Genomic DNA, 14,394 nt, shown 5'->3' with positions numbered 1-14,394 from the left:
CTCTTGCGAATAAGACTAGCTGAACAGTCAGACTGCGATTGTCTGTCATTATCCCACCAGACAACCAGCTTCAGTTGATCCTCTCAACGGAAGAGATTCCCACAAAACGTACAAAATCCACTCGTGCTGTAAAAGACAACCGCTTCCTTCCTCCCTGCAACCTTTTTACAACATGGACATTAACAACCTTGGCTGAGTTTGACATGCCTTATAAGACAAAAGAAGCAGATTCAAAACAACTGTCCTTTGTCAGCCTTTTATTCTTTAAAAAGGGATGGAATACCTCAACCAATCACCAAAGTGATTACATCATCTGGAATGTTTTCCCCTCATCAGAATATCAACATTTGGAGAAGGAGCATGTTTGATGTCTATTAACATAATATACGACCTACTGTTAGATGCATTGTGGGTAGTGGGGAATACAGAGGTAAAACAACACGATATTTCAGTGAAACCTAATCAAATGGAATCATAAAAGGAGCTACTCATCCGAATTATGTGGAATCGGAGTGTGTTGCAGGGAGACATATATATATATACACCCATTAAAAACTTCAGTTTTTCAATCTGTGGCAACAAGTGAACTAAATACACTGTACCAGACAGAGAGATCTAACAAGACCATTACACTGCCACTTCACATAGTTTAAAAGACACAAAGTGATATTTGGTACTTTACTTACAGGCTTCCTTTTTCTATGTCTTCTCTTTAATCCATATAACTATGTGACGTCATTGGAACAGCTACGTAAAAAGTGGAATATGCTAAATAAACGATTCCATTGTGTCTTATGTGTAATATCACTGTTCGTCTACTATTAACCCTGTGTGCTGGATGCAGTGTGCGCTTATCTTTGAGCCTGCTTAGCTTTGAGCCTGCTTAGCTTTGAGCCTGCTTAGCTTTGAGCCTGCTTAGCTTTGAGCCTGCCTTATCTGTACGAGGGCCTCGTCTGTGGCTCTAGCCCCTGATGGGGTTCGGATTAGTATTGTAGTGGCTTGGTGGACAGGCATCAGCTTCACTCCAGGGCCAGGTGCGGTAGTGGCATGGTTTACTCCAGGGCCTCGTTGTCCTCGGTGAAGAGATCAGCCAGATCAGCCACCATCAGGACTGCAGCCTCCGAGTGCTTCATGGCAGTCGCACTGTGGCTGCTGTGGTGGTATGACAACATTTACAATGTTCAGAACTAGCGGAGTCGCCTTGCAACTGTGACTGTGATGTCTGAACAACGTTTCAAATCAAAACTAGCTACACGACTGGGGCCACTTAGAAATGTCCTTGTTTTTGAAAGAAAAGCAAATTTTTTGTCGATTAAAATAACATAAAATTGATCAGAAATACAGTGTAGACATTGTTAATGTTGTAAATGACCATTGTAGCTGGAAACGGCAGATTTTTTATGGAATATCTACATAGGCGTACACAGGCCCATTATCAGCAACCATCGCTCTTGTGTTCCAACGGCACGTTTGTGTTAGCTAATCCAAGTTTATAATTTTAAAAGGCTAATTGATCATTAGAAAACTCTTTTGCAATTATGCTGAAAACTGTCTCAACGTCAACAGTGAAGAGGCAACTCCGGGATGCTGGCCTTCTAGGCAGAGTTGCAAAGAAAATGCCATATCTCAGACTGGCCAATAAAAAGAAAAGATTAAAATGGGCAAAAGAACACAAACACTGGACAGAGTAGCTCTGCCTAGAAGGCCAGCATCCCGGAGTCGCCTCTTCACTGCTGACGTTGAGACTGGTGTTTTGCGGGTACTATTTAATGAAGCTGCCAGTTGAGGACTTGTTTCTCAAACTAGACACTCTAATGTACTTGTTCTCTTGCTCAGTTGTGCACCGGGGCCTCCCACTCCTCTTTCTATTCTGGTTAGAACCAGTTTGCGCTGTTCTGTGATGGGAGTAGTACACAGCGTTGGATGAGATCTTCAGTTTTTTGGCAATTTCTCGCACGCAACAGCCTTCATGTCTCAGAACAGGAATAGAGTTCCAGAAGACAGAATTTTGTTTCTGGCCATTTTGACCCTGTAATCAAACCCACAAATGCTGATGCTCCAGATACTCAACTAGTTCAGCGATCACTGCCTCATTGCCTGTATCCGCTATGGGTGCGCGGTCAAACGACCACCCCTCATCACTGTCAAACGCTCCCTAAAACACTTCTGCGAGCAGGCCTTTCTAATCAACCTGGCCCGTGTATCCTGGAAGGATATCAACCTCATCCCGTCAGTCGAGGATGCCTGGTCATTCTTTAAAAGTAATTTCCTCACCATCTTAGATAAGCATGCCCCATTCAAAAAATGCAGAACTAAGAACAGATATAGCCCTTGGTTCACTCCAGACCTGACTGCCCTTGACCAGCACAAAAACATCCTGTGGTGGACTGCAATAGCATCGAATAGTCCCCACGATATGCAACTGTTCAGGGAAGTCAGGAACCAATACATGCAGTCAGTCAGGAAAGCAAAGGCTAGCTTTTTCTAGCAGAAATTCACATCCTGTAGCTCTAACTCCAAAACATTTGGGGACACTGTAAAGTCCATGGAGAACAAGAGCACCTCCTCCCAGCTGCCCACTGCACTGAGGCTAGGTAACACGGTCACAACTGATAAATCCATGATAATCGAACATTTCAATAAGCATTTCTCAACAGCTGGCCATGCCTTCCTCCTGGCTACTCCAACCCCGGCCAACAGCTCCGCCTCCCCCGCAGCTACTCGCCCAAGCCTCCGCAGCTTCTCCTTCAGCCAAATCCAGACAGCAGATGTTCTGAAAGAGCTGCAAAACCTGGACCCGTACAAATCAGCTGGGCTAGACAATCTGGACCCTCTCTTTCTAAAATTATCCGCCGCCATTGTTGCAACTCCTATTACCAGCCTGTTTAATCTCTCTTTCGCACCGTCCGAGATCCCTAAAGATTGGAAAGCTGCCGCGGTCATCCCCCTCTTCAAAGGGGGTGACAGCCTAGACACAAACTGTTACAGACCTATATCCATCCTACCCTGCCTATCTAAAGTCTTTGAAAGCCAAGTTAATAAACAGATCACTGACCATTTCGTATCCCACCGTACCTTCTCCGCTGTGCAATCCGGCTTCCGAGCCGGTCACGGGTGCACCTCAGCCACGCTCAAGGTACTAAACGATATCATAACCGCCATCGATAAAAGACATTACTGTGCAGCCGTCTTCATCGACCTGGCCAAGGGTTTCGACTCTGTCAATCACCGTATTCTTATCGGCAGACTCAGTAGCCTTGGTTTTTTAATGACTGCCTCGCCTGGTTCACCAACTACTTTGCAGACAGAGATCAGTGTGTCAAATCGGAGGGCAAGTTGTCCGGACCTCTGGCAGTCTCTATGGGGGTACCACAGGGTTCAATTCTCGGGCAGACTCTTTTCTCTGTATATATCAATGATGTCGCTCTTGCTGCGGGCGATTCCCTGATCCACCTCTACGTAGACGACACCATTCTGTATACTTCTGGCCCTTCCTTGGACACTGTGCTAACTAACCTCCAAACGAGCTTCAATGCCATACAACACTCCTTCCGGGGCCTCCAACTGCTCTTAAACGCTAGTAAAACCAAATGCATGCTTTTCAACTGTTCGCTGAACGCACCCGCCCGCCTGACTAGCATCACCACCCTGGACGGTTCCGACCTAGAATATGTGGACAACTATTAATACCTAGGTGTCTGGCTAGACTGTAAACTCTCCTTCCAGACTCATATTAAACATCTCCAATCCAAAATCAAATCTAGAATCAATCGGCTTTCTATTTCGCAACAAAGCCTCCTTCACTCACTCCGTTAAACTTACCCTAGTAAAACTGACTATCCTACCGATCCTCGACTTCGGCGATGTCATCTACAAAATAGCTTCCAACATTCTACTCAGCAAACTGGATGCAGTCTATCACAGTGCCATCCGTTTTGTTACCAATTCACCTTATACCACCCACCACTGCGACCTGTATGCTCTAGTCGGCTGGCCCTCGCTACATATTCGTCGCCAGACCCACTGGCTCCAGGTCACCTGTAAGTCTATGCTAGGTAAAGCTCCGCCCTTATCTCAGTTCACTGGTCACGATAACAAAACCCACCCGTAACACACGTTCCAGCAGGTATATCTCACTGATCATCCCCAAAACAAACACCCCATTTGGCCGCCTTTCCTTCCAGTTCTCTGCTGCCAGTGACTGGAACGAATTTCAAAAATCGCTGAAGTTGGAGACTTTTATTTCCCTCACCAACTTTAAACATCAACTATCTGAGCAGCTAACTGATCGTTGCAGCTGTACATAGTCCATCTGTAAATAGCCCACCCAATACACCTACCTCATCCCCTTACTGTTTTTGTTTTATTTACTTTTCCAGTATCTCTACTTGTACATCATCATCTGCTCATTTATCACTCCAGTGTTAATCTGCTAAATTGTAATTATTCGCTCCTATGGCCTATTTATTGCCTACCTCCTCATGCCTTTTGCACACACTGTATATAGACTTTCTTTTTTCTACTGTGTCATTGACTTGTATATTGTGTTATTGGCTTGTTTATTGTTTACTCCATGTGTAACTTTGTGTTGTTGTCTGTGTCACACTGCTTGACACTAAAATGATAAACTTGGATTAGCTAACACAATGTGCCATTGGAAAACAGGAGGGGAGTTTGCTGATAATGGGCCTCTGTACGCCTATGTAGATATTCCATTAAAACTAAAATAGTCATTTACAACATTAACAATGTCTACACTGTATTTCTGATCAATTTGATGTTATTTTAATGGACAAAAAAATTGCTTTTCTTTCAAAAACAAGGACATTTCTAAGTGTCTCCAAACTTTTGAACGGTAGTCTAATTCTTACAGAAGCTATAGTTACTATGACTGTGAAATAGAACTTTGACCTCTGTTTTTAGTACAAGAAAAGGCCCTCACCTTTTCTCTGCAGTCTTCAACATAGCCTGCATTCTCTCCTCAATAGTGGACTTGATGAGGAATCTATGGACATAGGTGGGTCTAGAGGACACAGAAATAACATGTTATAAACCTTATAATAAGACATAATGGCCTATACATACTTATAAAAAGTAATAAAGCAAACCCAGTGTTCTCACTTGGTCTGTCCGATGCGGTGCACCCGGCCAATGGCCTGCAGCTCGTGGGCGGGGTTGAGGATGGGCTCTACCAATAGGACGTGCGTAGCCTCAATGATGTTGAGCCCATTGGAGCCCGTGTGGAGTGGAAGGAGCAGGATGTTGATCTTCTCCTCGTATTTAAACGAACACAGATTCTCCTGAAACACCGACGATCAATTCACAGGTTAAAGACACGGAGATGAAGACGTGCAGTGACAGCAAGCAAGAAGGGTGGACTTCGTAACTGGAGCGAATGTATCTACAGGTTTGAATTTGGAAATGACAGATACTGCGACAGCGGGAGCTCTCGCTCTACAAGTAAAACAAATATCCTTCATTTAGGAGAAAAGCATTGTGCCACTGAGAAGTTGTACAGAAACTATGATTTGAGTGACATGCAACACAAACCTGGAATTTGTGAATGCCATTGATTTGAGAGAACTCCATGTTGTTGTCAAACAGAGCCTTGGCAATGATGTCCAACACACACTGCCACTGGAGAAGAGGAACACACATATCATCAACATCATCATCCTACTTGTGATGTTTTAAACCGCATGGCCAATAATCAACGGTCACAATAAGTGTGATAATGAGTTGGTTTACTCTGTTACTCTGTACACCTTGTTTACAAAGCACACGTGTGTTACCGTGGAGAAGACGAGACACTTGGCTCCTGGGTCAGTAAGCTGGATCTTCTTCAGAGTCCTGACCACCGCCTCCACCTTGGTAGAGTGGCTTCCCTACAAGACACAGATACGGGGAAGTTCACTTATTGTCCACATAAACTCAGCAAAAAAGGAACGTCCTCTCACTGTCAACTGCGTTTATTTTCAGCAAACTTAACGTGTGTAAATATTTCTATGACCATAACAAGATTCAACAACTGAGACATAAACTGAATAAGTTCCACAGACATGTGACTAACTGAAATGCAATAATGTGTCCCTGAACAAGGGGGGGGGTCAAAATCAACAGTAACAGTCAGTATTAGAGGTCGACCAATTATGATTTTTCAATGCCTATACCGATTATTGGAGGACAAAAAAAGCCGACACCGATTAAATCGGCCGATTTATTTTAGATTAAATTTTTTTTAATATATATATATATCATACACAAACATTTTTGTAATAATGACAATTGCAACAATACTGAATGAACAATGAACACTTTTATTTTAACTTAATATAATACATAAATACACACACGCACACAGCTCTGAAGTGACAATGATACTGAAGAGTCTGCTTAGGAGACAAATACTCTCAACTGTTTGAATAAAAATAGAGTTTAAGTTACCTGTGATGAATGTTGAAAACAAAAACTTTAATTTCTATATGCAGGAAATCCTATTTTAATAATGGGCATGGTAAGAATTGACAACCAAAGTGCGAGTCATAATTCCCATGACACCTTCTAGCAAAATCTAAAAAGTGGTTCCTTCATTTATTCCATAGGATATTTTTAGATTCACTTAAAAAAGGTCTGTGTTTCGTGTAGGCTTACATCACCGTGCCAATTTATAACTGTGTAGATATCCATAGGACAAGGTAAATCTGATCAATATTGGCTAAACATAAGCGAAGATAAAAAAAATTGTAGAGTGGATTTATGAAAATATGTTGACAAACGTTACCTTATCCTAGTGAGATTTACACGGATATCAAAACGTCGAGGCGGTTTAAACCTGCACGAAACACAGACCTTATTTGAAGTAGATCAAGACATTCTCTATGGAAGACATGAACGGTAAAATAATGAAGGAACCCCTTTCAAATTCAGCCGCAAGTTATTACAGGAATTATAACGCGTCGACTATTTCTCTCTAAACCATATACCTTTGACTAATCCGGAAACTATCACCTCGAAAACAAGATGTTTATTCCGTTCCGTATTTTATCTAACGGGTGGCATCCATGAGTCTAAATATTCCTGTTACATTGCACAACCTTCAATGTTGTCATAATTACGTAAAATTCTGGCAAGTTAGTTCGCAAACAGCCTGCGTGCAATGAACGCAAGAGAAATGACACAATTTCACCTAGTTAATATTGCCTGCTAACCTGGATTTCTTTTAGCTAAATATGCAGGTTTAAAAATATATACTTGTGTATTGATTTTAAGAAAGGCATTGATGTTTATGGTTAAGTACAAATTGGAGCAATGACAGTCATTGATTGATTGTATTTTATAAGATAAGTTTAATGCTAGCTAGCAACTTACCTTAGCTTACTGCATTCGCTAACAGGCAGGCTCCTCGTGGAGTGCAATGTAATCAGGTGTTAGAGCATTGGACTAGTTAACTGTAAGGTTGCAAGATTGGATCCCCCGAGCTGACAAGGTTAAAAATCAGTTGTTCTGCCCCTGAACGAGGCAGAACGTTCCTAGGCCGTCATTGAAAATAAGAATGTGTTCTTAACTGACTTGCCTAGTTAAATAAAGATTAAATAAGTGTAAAAAATAAAATAATAATAAAAAAATAAATTAAAATAAAATAAAATGAGCGCGCCCAAAAATACCGATTTCCGAGTGTTATGAAAACTTGAAATCGGCCCCAATTAATCGGCCATTCCGATTAATCGGTCGACCTCTAGTCAGTATCTGGTGTGGCCACCAGCTGCATTAAGTATTGCAGTGCATCTCTTCCTCATGGACTGCACCAGATTTGCCAGTTCTTGCTGTGAGATGTTACCCCACTCTTCCACCAAGGCACATGCAAGTTCCCAGACAGTTCTGGGGGGAATGGCCCTAGCCCTCACCCTCCGATCCAACAGGTCCCAGACGTGCTCAATGGGATTGAGATCCGGGCTCTTCACTGGCCATGGCAGAACACTGACATTCCTGTCTTGCAGGAAATCACGCACAGAACGAGCAGTATGACTGGTGGCATTGTCATGCTGGAGGGTCATGTCAGGATGAGTCTGCAGGAAGGGTACCACATGAGGGAGGAGGATGTCTTCCCTGTAACACACAGCGTTGAGATTGCATGCAATGACAACGAGCTCAGTCCGATGATGCTGTGACACACCGCCCCAGACCATGACGGACCCTCCACCTCCAAATCAATCCCGCTCCAGAGTACAGGCCTCGGTGTAAACGATAAACGCGAATCCGACCATCACCCCTGATGAGACAAAACCGCGACTCGTCAGTGAAGAGCACTTTTTGTCAGTCCTGTCTGGTCCAGCGACAGTGGGTTTGTGCCCATAGGCGACGTCTTTGCCGGTCATGTCTGGTGAGGACCTGCCTTACAACAGGCTTACAAGCCCTTAGTCCAGCCTCTCTCAGCCTATTGCAGACAGTCTGAGCACTGATGGAGGGATTGTGTGTTCCTGGTGTAACTCGAGCTGTGGTTGTTGCCATCCTGTACCTGTCCGACAGGTGCGATGTTCGGATGTGCAACTGCGAGGAAGATCAGCTGTCCGCCCTGTCTCCCTGTAGCGCTGTCTTAGGCGTCTCACAGTACGGGCATTGCAATTTATTGCCCTGGCCACATCTGCAGTCCTCAAGCCTCCTTGCAGCATGCATAAGGCACATTCACGCAGATGAGCAGGGACCCTAGGCATCTGTCTTTTGCTGTTTTTCAGAGTCAGTAGAACGGCCTCTTTAGTGTCCTAAGTTTCCATAGCTGTGACCTTAATTGCCTACCGTCTGTAAGCTGTTAGTGTCTTAACAACCGTTCCACAGGTGCATGTTCATCAATTGTTTATGGTTAATTGAAAAAACATGGGGAAACAGTGTTTAAACCCTTTACAATGAAGATCTGTGAAGTTATTTGGATTTTTACGAATTATCTTCGAAAGACAGGGTCCCGAAAAAGGGACGTTTCTTTTTTTGCTGAGTTTACATGCTCGGCAAAGGTGTGCGTCTGTCTGCATACCTTGACAGGGATGTCTGTCCCCTGGTTGTCTGTCTGGGTGGTGAAGACATAGGAAATCTCTGCGTGGGACGTGGTCTGTCTGCAGATGGCACACTTGATGGCCCTCCGCCGCGTGCCCGACCCCACGCTGTACTGCTCGACGATGATGGCGATGCACTCGTTACAGAAACAGTGACCACAGGTCAGCACCGCCCACTGGAGCAGAGGGATTCAGAGAGAGAGACACACACACGGCAGAAATCAACTATGAAAAGGTTGAGTATGTATTACACATACACCACATACACATACTTACCAAGCATCACAGTTCAGAACATTTGATATTTCAAAGAGTGGTAAGATCACGAGGTAGATGGGGGACACAGACACAGATAGAAAAACAGTGGTCTAAAGGGGAATCAGATTGATCGGAGTCGTGTTGTAAATGGGCAGATTATAACATGTCTCACCTCCTGACCCAGAGGACGGGCACAGATAGGACACGGTTCTGGATTTAGTCCTCCTGTCGCCTTGTCCTGGGACTGAAACAACACAACGACAGAAACATTTCCCTTTAGCTTTGTTTCCTTACAGAATGAAGGACATATCTTCAAAGATATGGCCCGTGGCCCGGATCCGGACCGTGAGGGGGTCCAATTTAGCCTGCGGGTGGTTTGAGTAAAAAGACAACAAAAAAATTGTGGGGGAAAGCTAACTCAATACTTTCAAATGACTTAAATCAAATCGAAACTGCGTAGAAATGATAATGGTCCTACATTTATACAGTTTCTTGACTGTGTCCAGTTCACTAATAACCACCTAAATTAAAGCTAGACAGTCAGGGAGTATCGGAAATTCTAAAAGCGATAGATAGAGGACTATCTTTTGCAAATTTTGACGGCAAGAAAATATAACACGTTTTAAGAGCAGCCCTCTGGACCTCTTGAAGAATGAACGCGGCCCCCCGGGGTAAAATGAGTTTGACATCTAAATCAAAGAAGACAAGACAAAACGAATCGACAAAAACAAAACGTTGCTATTATATTTTAAAAGCATAGGAAGAGAAACTCTGCTATTGACCAGAAACAAAAAATGGTCCGAGGCGAATGGCAGGCGTACCTTTTCTAGATTTGAGAGATAAAGGAATTGGCCCAGCTTCTTCTGGAGCTGAGACTTTGCCACTGCTCTATCGTTTAACAGTTTCCCCCTGTTCTGATCCACCTACACCCAGAAAGAAACACAAAACAGCAGTTAGTGAAATAGGCACTGAAATAACAGCAGCGCAGTAATAACTTTGTCCTTATACAGAGTAAATTGCATTATTTATTTATTTTTTAATTACACTGAATCATAGTCTTTCAATATTGAATTATATCTTATGTCATGCATAATATGAGCAAAAAACAAAACAGGTACAGGATGTAAAATAGAAGTTGAACCAACAAGTCCTTCAACCAGCAAGCCCCAGTCCCCACCTCGTCCCCTGGTGTATCTCACCTCGTGTGGTTCTATGATGTGTAGTACTGGTACTTTGGGTTTGGGTTCATCAGGCAGCCTCACACGCAGCCTCTCTGTGGCCATGCCCAGCTCATCAATGGCTGACACATTGTTCCTAAGTACCATCCAGTACTCATGCAACACCTGATGAGAAACACAGGGGGGGGGGGGATATGCAATATGATTTAGATTAAGCATTTATGAAATACAATAGACTCATAATATACACTGCTCAAAAAAATAAAGGGAACACTTAAACAACACAATGTAACTCCAAGTCAATCACACTTCTGTGAAATCAAACTGTCCACTTAGGAAGCAACACTGATTGACAATAAATTTCACATGCTGTTGTGCAAATGGAATAGACAACAGGTGGAAATTATAGGCAATTAGCAAGACACCACCAATAAAGGAGTGGTTCTGCAGGTGGTGACCACAGACCACTTATCAGTTCCTATGCTTCCTGGCTGATGTTTTGGTCACTTTTGAATGCTGGCGGTGCTTTCACTCTAGTGGTAGCACGAGACTGAGTCTACAACCCACACAAGTGGCTTAGGTAGTGCAGCTCATCCAGGATGGCACATCAATGCGAGCTGTGGCAAAAAGGTTTGCTGTGTCTGTCAGCGTAGTATCCAGAGCATGGAGGCGCTACCAGGAGACAGGCCAGTAAATCAGGAGACGTGGAGGAGGCCGTAGGAGGGCAACAACCCAGCAGCAGGACCGCTACCTCCGCCTTTGTGCAAGGAGGAGCACTGCCAGAGCCCTGCAAAATGACCTCCAGCAGGCCACAAATGTGCATGTGTCTGCTCAAACGGTCAGAAACAGACTCCATGAGGGTGGTATGAGGGCCCGACGTCCACAGGTGGGGGTTGTGCTTACAGCCCAACACCGTGCAGGACGTTTGGCATTTGCCAGAGAACACCAAGATTGGCAAATTCGCCACTGGCGCCCTGTGCTCTTCACAGATGAAAGCAGGTTCACACTGAGCACATGTGACAGACGTGACAGTCTGGAGACGCCGTGGAGAACGTTCTGCTGCCTGCAACATCCTCCAGCATGACCGGTTTGGCGGTGGGTCAGTCATGGTGTGGGGTGGCATTTCTTTGGGGGGCCGCACAGCCCTCCATGGGCTCGCCAGAGGTAGCCTGACTGCCATTAGGTACCGAGATGAGATCCTCAGACCCCTTGTGAGACCATATGCTGGTGCGGTTGGCCCTGGGTTCCTCCTAATGTAAGACAATGCTAGACCTCATGTGGCTGGAGTGTGTCAGCAGTTCCTGCAAGAGGAAGGCATTGATGCTATGGACTGGCCCGCCCGTTCCCCAGACCTGAATCCAATTGAGCACATCTGGGACATCATGTCTCGCTCCATCCACCAACGCCACGTTGCACCACAGACTGTCCAGGAGTTGGCGGATGCTTTATTCCAGGTCTGGGAGGAGATCCCTCAGGAGACCATCCGCCACCTCATCAGGAGCATGCCCAGGCGTTGTAGGGAGGTCATACAGGCACGTGGAGGTCACACACACTACTGAGCCTCATTTTGACTTGTTTTAAGGACATTACATCAAAGTTGGATCAGCCTGTAGTGTTTAATTTTGAGTGTGACTCCAAATCCAGACCGCCATGGGTTGATAAATTTGATTTCCATTGATAATTTTGGTGTGATTTTGTTGTCAGCACATTCAACTATGTAAAGAAAAAAGTATTTAATAAGAATAGTTCATTCATTCAGATCTAGGATGTGTTATTTTAGTGTTCCCTTTATTTTTTTGAGCAGTGTATATATATATATTTTTTTTTACTTGTCATGTGGTAACCTGAATCGCATTTCTGGAAATATAGGACACTAACTGTGGAAGTAAAGTCTTGAATTGTTCTTAATAGCACAATTACTATCTAGACCTAATCTATAGTGCATTCAGAAACTATTCAGACCCCTTGACTTCTTCCACATTTTGTTAAGTTACAGCCTTATTAAAACATTTATGAAATAGTTTTTTCCCGTCATCAATCTACACAAAATACCCCATAACGACAAAGGAAAAACAGGTGTTTAAATCTATTTGCAATTTTAAAAAAATTATAATGAAATATTACATTTACATAAGTATTCAGACCCTTTAATCAGTACTTTGTTCAAGCACCTTTGGCAGCAATTACAGCCTCGATTCTTCTTGGGTATGATGCTAAACGCCCGTATTTGAGACGTTTCTCCCATTCTTCTCTGCAGATCCTCTCAAGCTCTGTCAGGTTGGATGGGGAACGTTCCTGCACAGCTATTTTCAGGTCCGGGCTCTGGCTGGGCCCCTCACGGACATTCAGAGACGAAGCCACTCCTGCGTTGTCTTGGCCGTGCGCTTAGGCTTGTTGTCCTGTTGGAAGGTGAACCTTCACCCCAGTCTGAGGTCTGGAGCAGGTTTTCATCAAGGATCTCTCTGTACTTTTCTCTGTTCATCTTTCCCTCGCCCTCGATCCTGACTAGTCTCCCAGTCCCTGCCGCTGAAAAACATCCCCACAGCATGATGCTGCCACCACCATGCTTCACCGTAGGGATGGTGTCAGGTTTCCTCCAGACGTGACGCTTGGCATTCAGGCCAAAGAGTTCAATCTTGGTTTCATCAGACCAGAGAATCTTGTTTCTCATGGTCTGAGACCTTTAGGTGCCTTTTGGAAAACTCCAAGCGGGCTGTCATGTGCCTTTTACTGAGGAGTGGCTTCCGTCTGGCCACTCTACCATAAAGGCCTGATTGGTGGAGTGCTGCAGAGATGGTTGTCCTTCTGGAAGGTTCTCCCATCACCACAGAGGAACTCTGTCAGAGTGACCATCGGGTCTTGGTCACCTCCCTGACCAAGGCCCTTCTCCCCCGATTGCTCAGTTTGGCCGGGTAGCCAGCTCTAGGAAGAGTCTTGGTGGTTCCAAAATTCTTCCATTTAAGAATGATGGAGGCCACTGTGTTCTTGGGGACCTTGAATGCTGCAGACATTTTTTGCTACCCTTCCCCAGAACGGTGCATCGACACAATCCTGTCTCTGAGCTCTACGGACAATTCCTTCAACCTCATGGCTTGGTTTTTGCTCTGACATGCACTGTCAACTGTGGGACCTTACATAGACAGCTGTGTGCCTTTCCTTTGACTTTACCACAGGTGGACTCCAATCAAGTTGTAGAAACATCAAGGATGATCAATGGAAACTTAATGTGGAGTCTCATAGCAAAGGGTCTGAATACTTATGTAAATAATGTATCTGTTTTTTTATTTGTAATATATTTGCCAACATTTCTAAAAACCTGTTTTCGCTTTGTCATTAAGGGGTATTGTGTGTAGATAGATGAGGAAAGTGTTGAATTATTTTATTGTTGTTGAGTAAGGCTGTCACATAACAATATTTTGAAAAAGTCAAGGGGTCTGAATACTTTCCGAATGTACTGTACACAGACATACAGTAAGTCAGCCAGGATACCTTGTACTCTTTCTTCCAGTTCTCAAAAAGCTCCATGAAGGTATTTCCTTCTTCCACCAGGTCGTGGTCCATGCGTCGGGCCTTGGAGAAGGAGAGAATGGCCTTCAGGGCCCGCTCTGTCTCGCTGGCAGCCCACAACCCTCTACTGGTGGTGGGGAGACGGTCGTCCACCAGCCCCTCCTCATCCTCAATCATCTCCTCAAAGATAGCCGTCTGACCCTTTACCCTGACGGGGGGACATATCAGAGATATAGAGATATAGGAGAGCAACGAGGTTGGTTCAGATTCGCTCATTTATTGTACATTTATTGTAAATCTGTGTTTCTTTTACTTACGTGTGTGAAAAGAGCTTGGACTCATAATCAGTGAAGAGCTCGTCTGCTTTGCAAAACACACAACTGGAAAGATACAAGAGTCACAAGAGT

General features: G+C 44.3%; 1 protein-coding gene across 3 annotated transcripts in view; it reads right to left on the bottom strand.

Annotated features, from left to right (window-relative positions):
* Positions 1-242: 242 nt before the first annotated feature.
* Positions 243-14,394, bottom strand: part of shprh (SNF2 histone linker PHD RING helicase) — a 30,778-nt gene continuing 16,626 nt past the window's right edge. For all 3 annotated transcript variants that reach the window (XM_055863758.1, XM_055863755.1, XM_055863756.1), the window contains exons 20-30: positions 14,305-14,367; positions 13,970-14,195; positions 10,502-10,645; positions 10,124-10,225; positions 9,475-9,546; positions 9,026-9,220; positions 5,793-5,885; positions 5,551-5,637; positions 5,122-5,300; positions 4,943-5,023; positions 243-1,152 (exon numbers count right to left, since the gene is read on the bottom strand). In XM_055863758.1, the coding sequence (XP_055719733.1) occupies positions 1,053-1,152; positions 4,943-5,023; positions 5,122-5,300; positions 5,551-5,637; positions 5,793-5,885; positions 9,026-9,220; positions 9,475-9,546; positions 10,124-10,225; positions 10,502-10,645; positions 13,970-14,195; positions 14,305-14,367 (1,342 nt within the window). In that variant the 3' untranslated portion in view covers positions 243-1,052. The remainder of the gene's footprint in view (positions 1,153-4,942; positions 5,024-5,121; positions 5,301-5,550; positions 5,638-5,792; positions 5,886-9,025; positions 9,221-9,474; positions 9,547-10,123; positions 10,226-10,501; positions 10,646-13,969; positions 14,196-14,304; positions 14,368-14,394) is intronic.

Source organism: Salvelinus fontinalis, chromosome 15 (genome assembly GCF_029448725.1).
Source record: "Salvelinus fontinalis isolate EN_2023a chromosome 15, ASM2944872v1, whole genome shotgun sequence".
NCBI classification, from domain to species: Eukaryota; Metazoa; Chordata; class Actinopteri; order Salmoniformes; family Salmonidae; genus Salvelinus; species Salvelinus fontinalis.
Note: the sequence above shows the minus strand (reverse complement) of the source record. Positions and strands in the feature narration are given on the sequence as shown.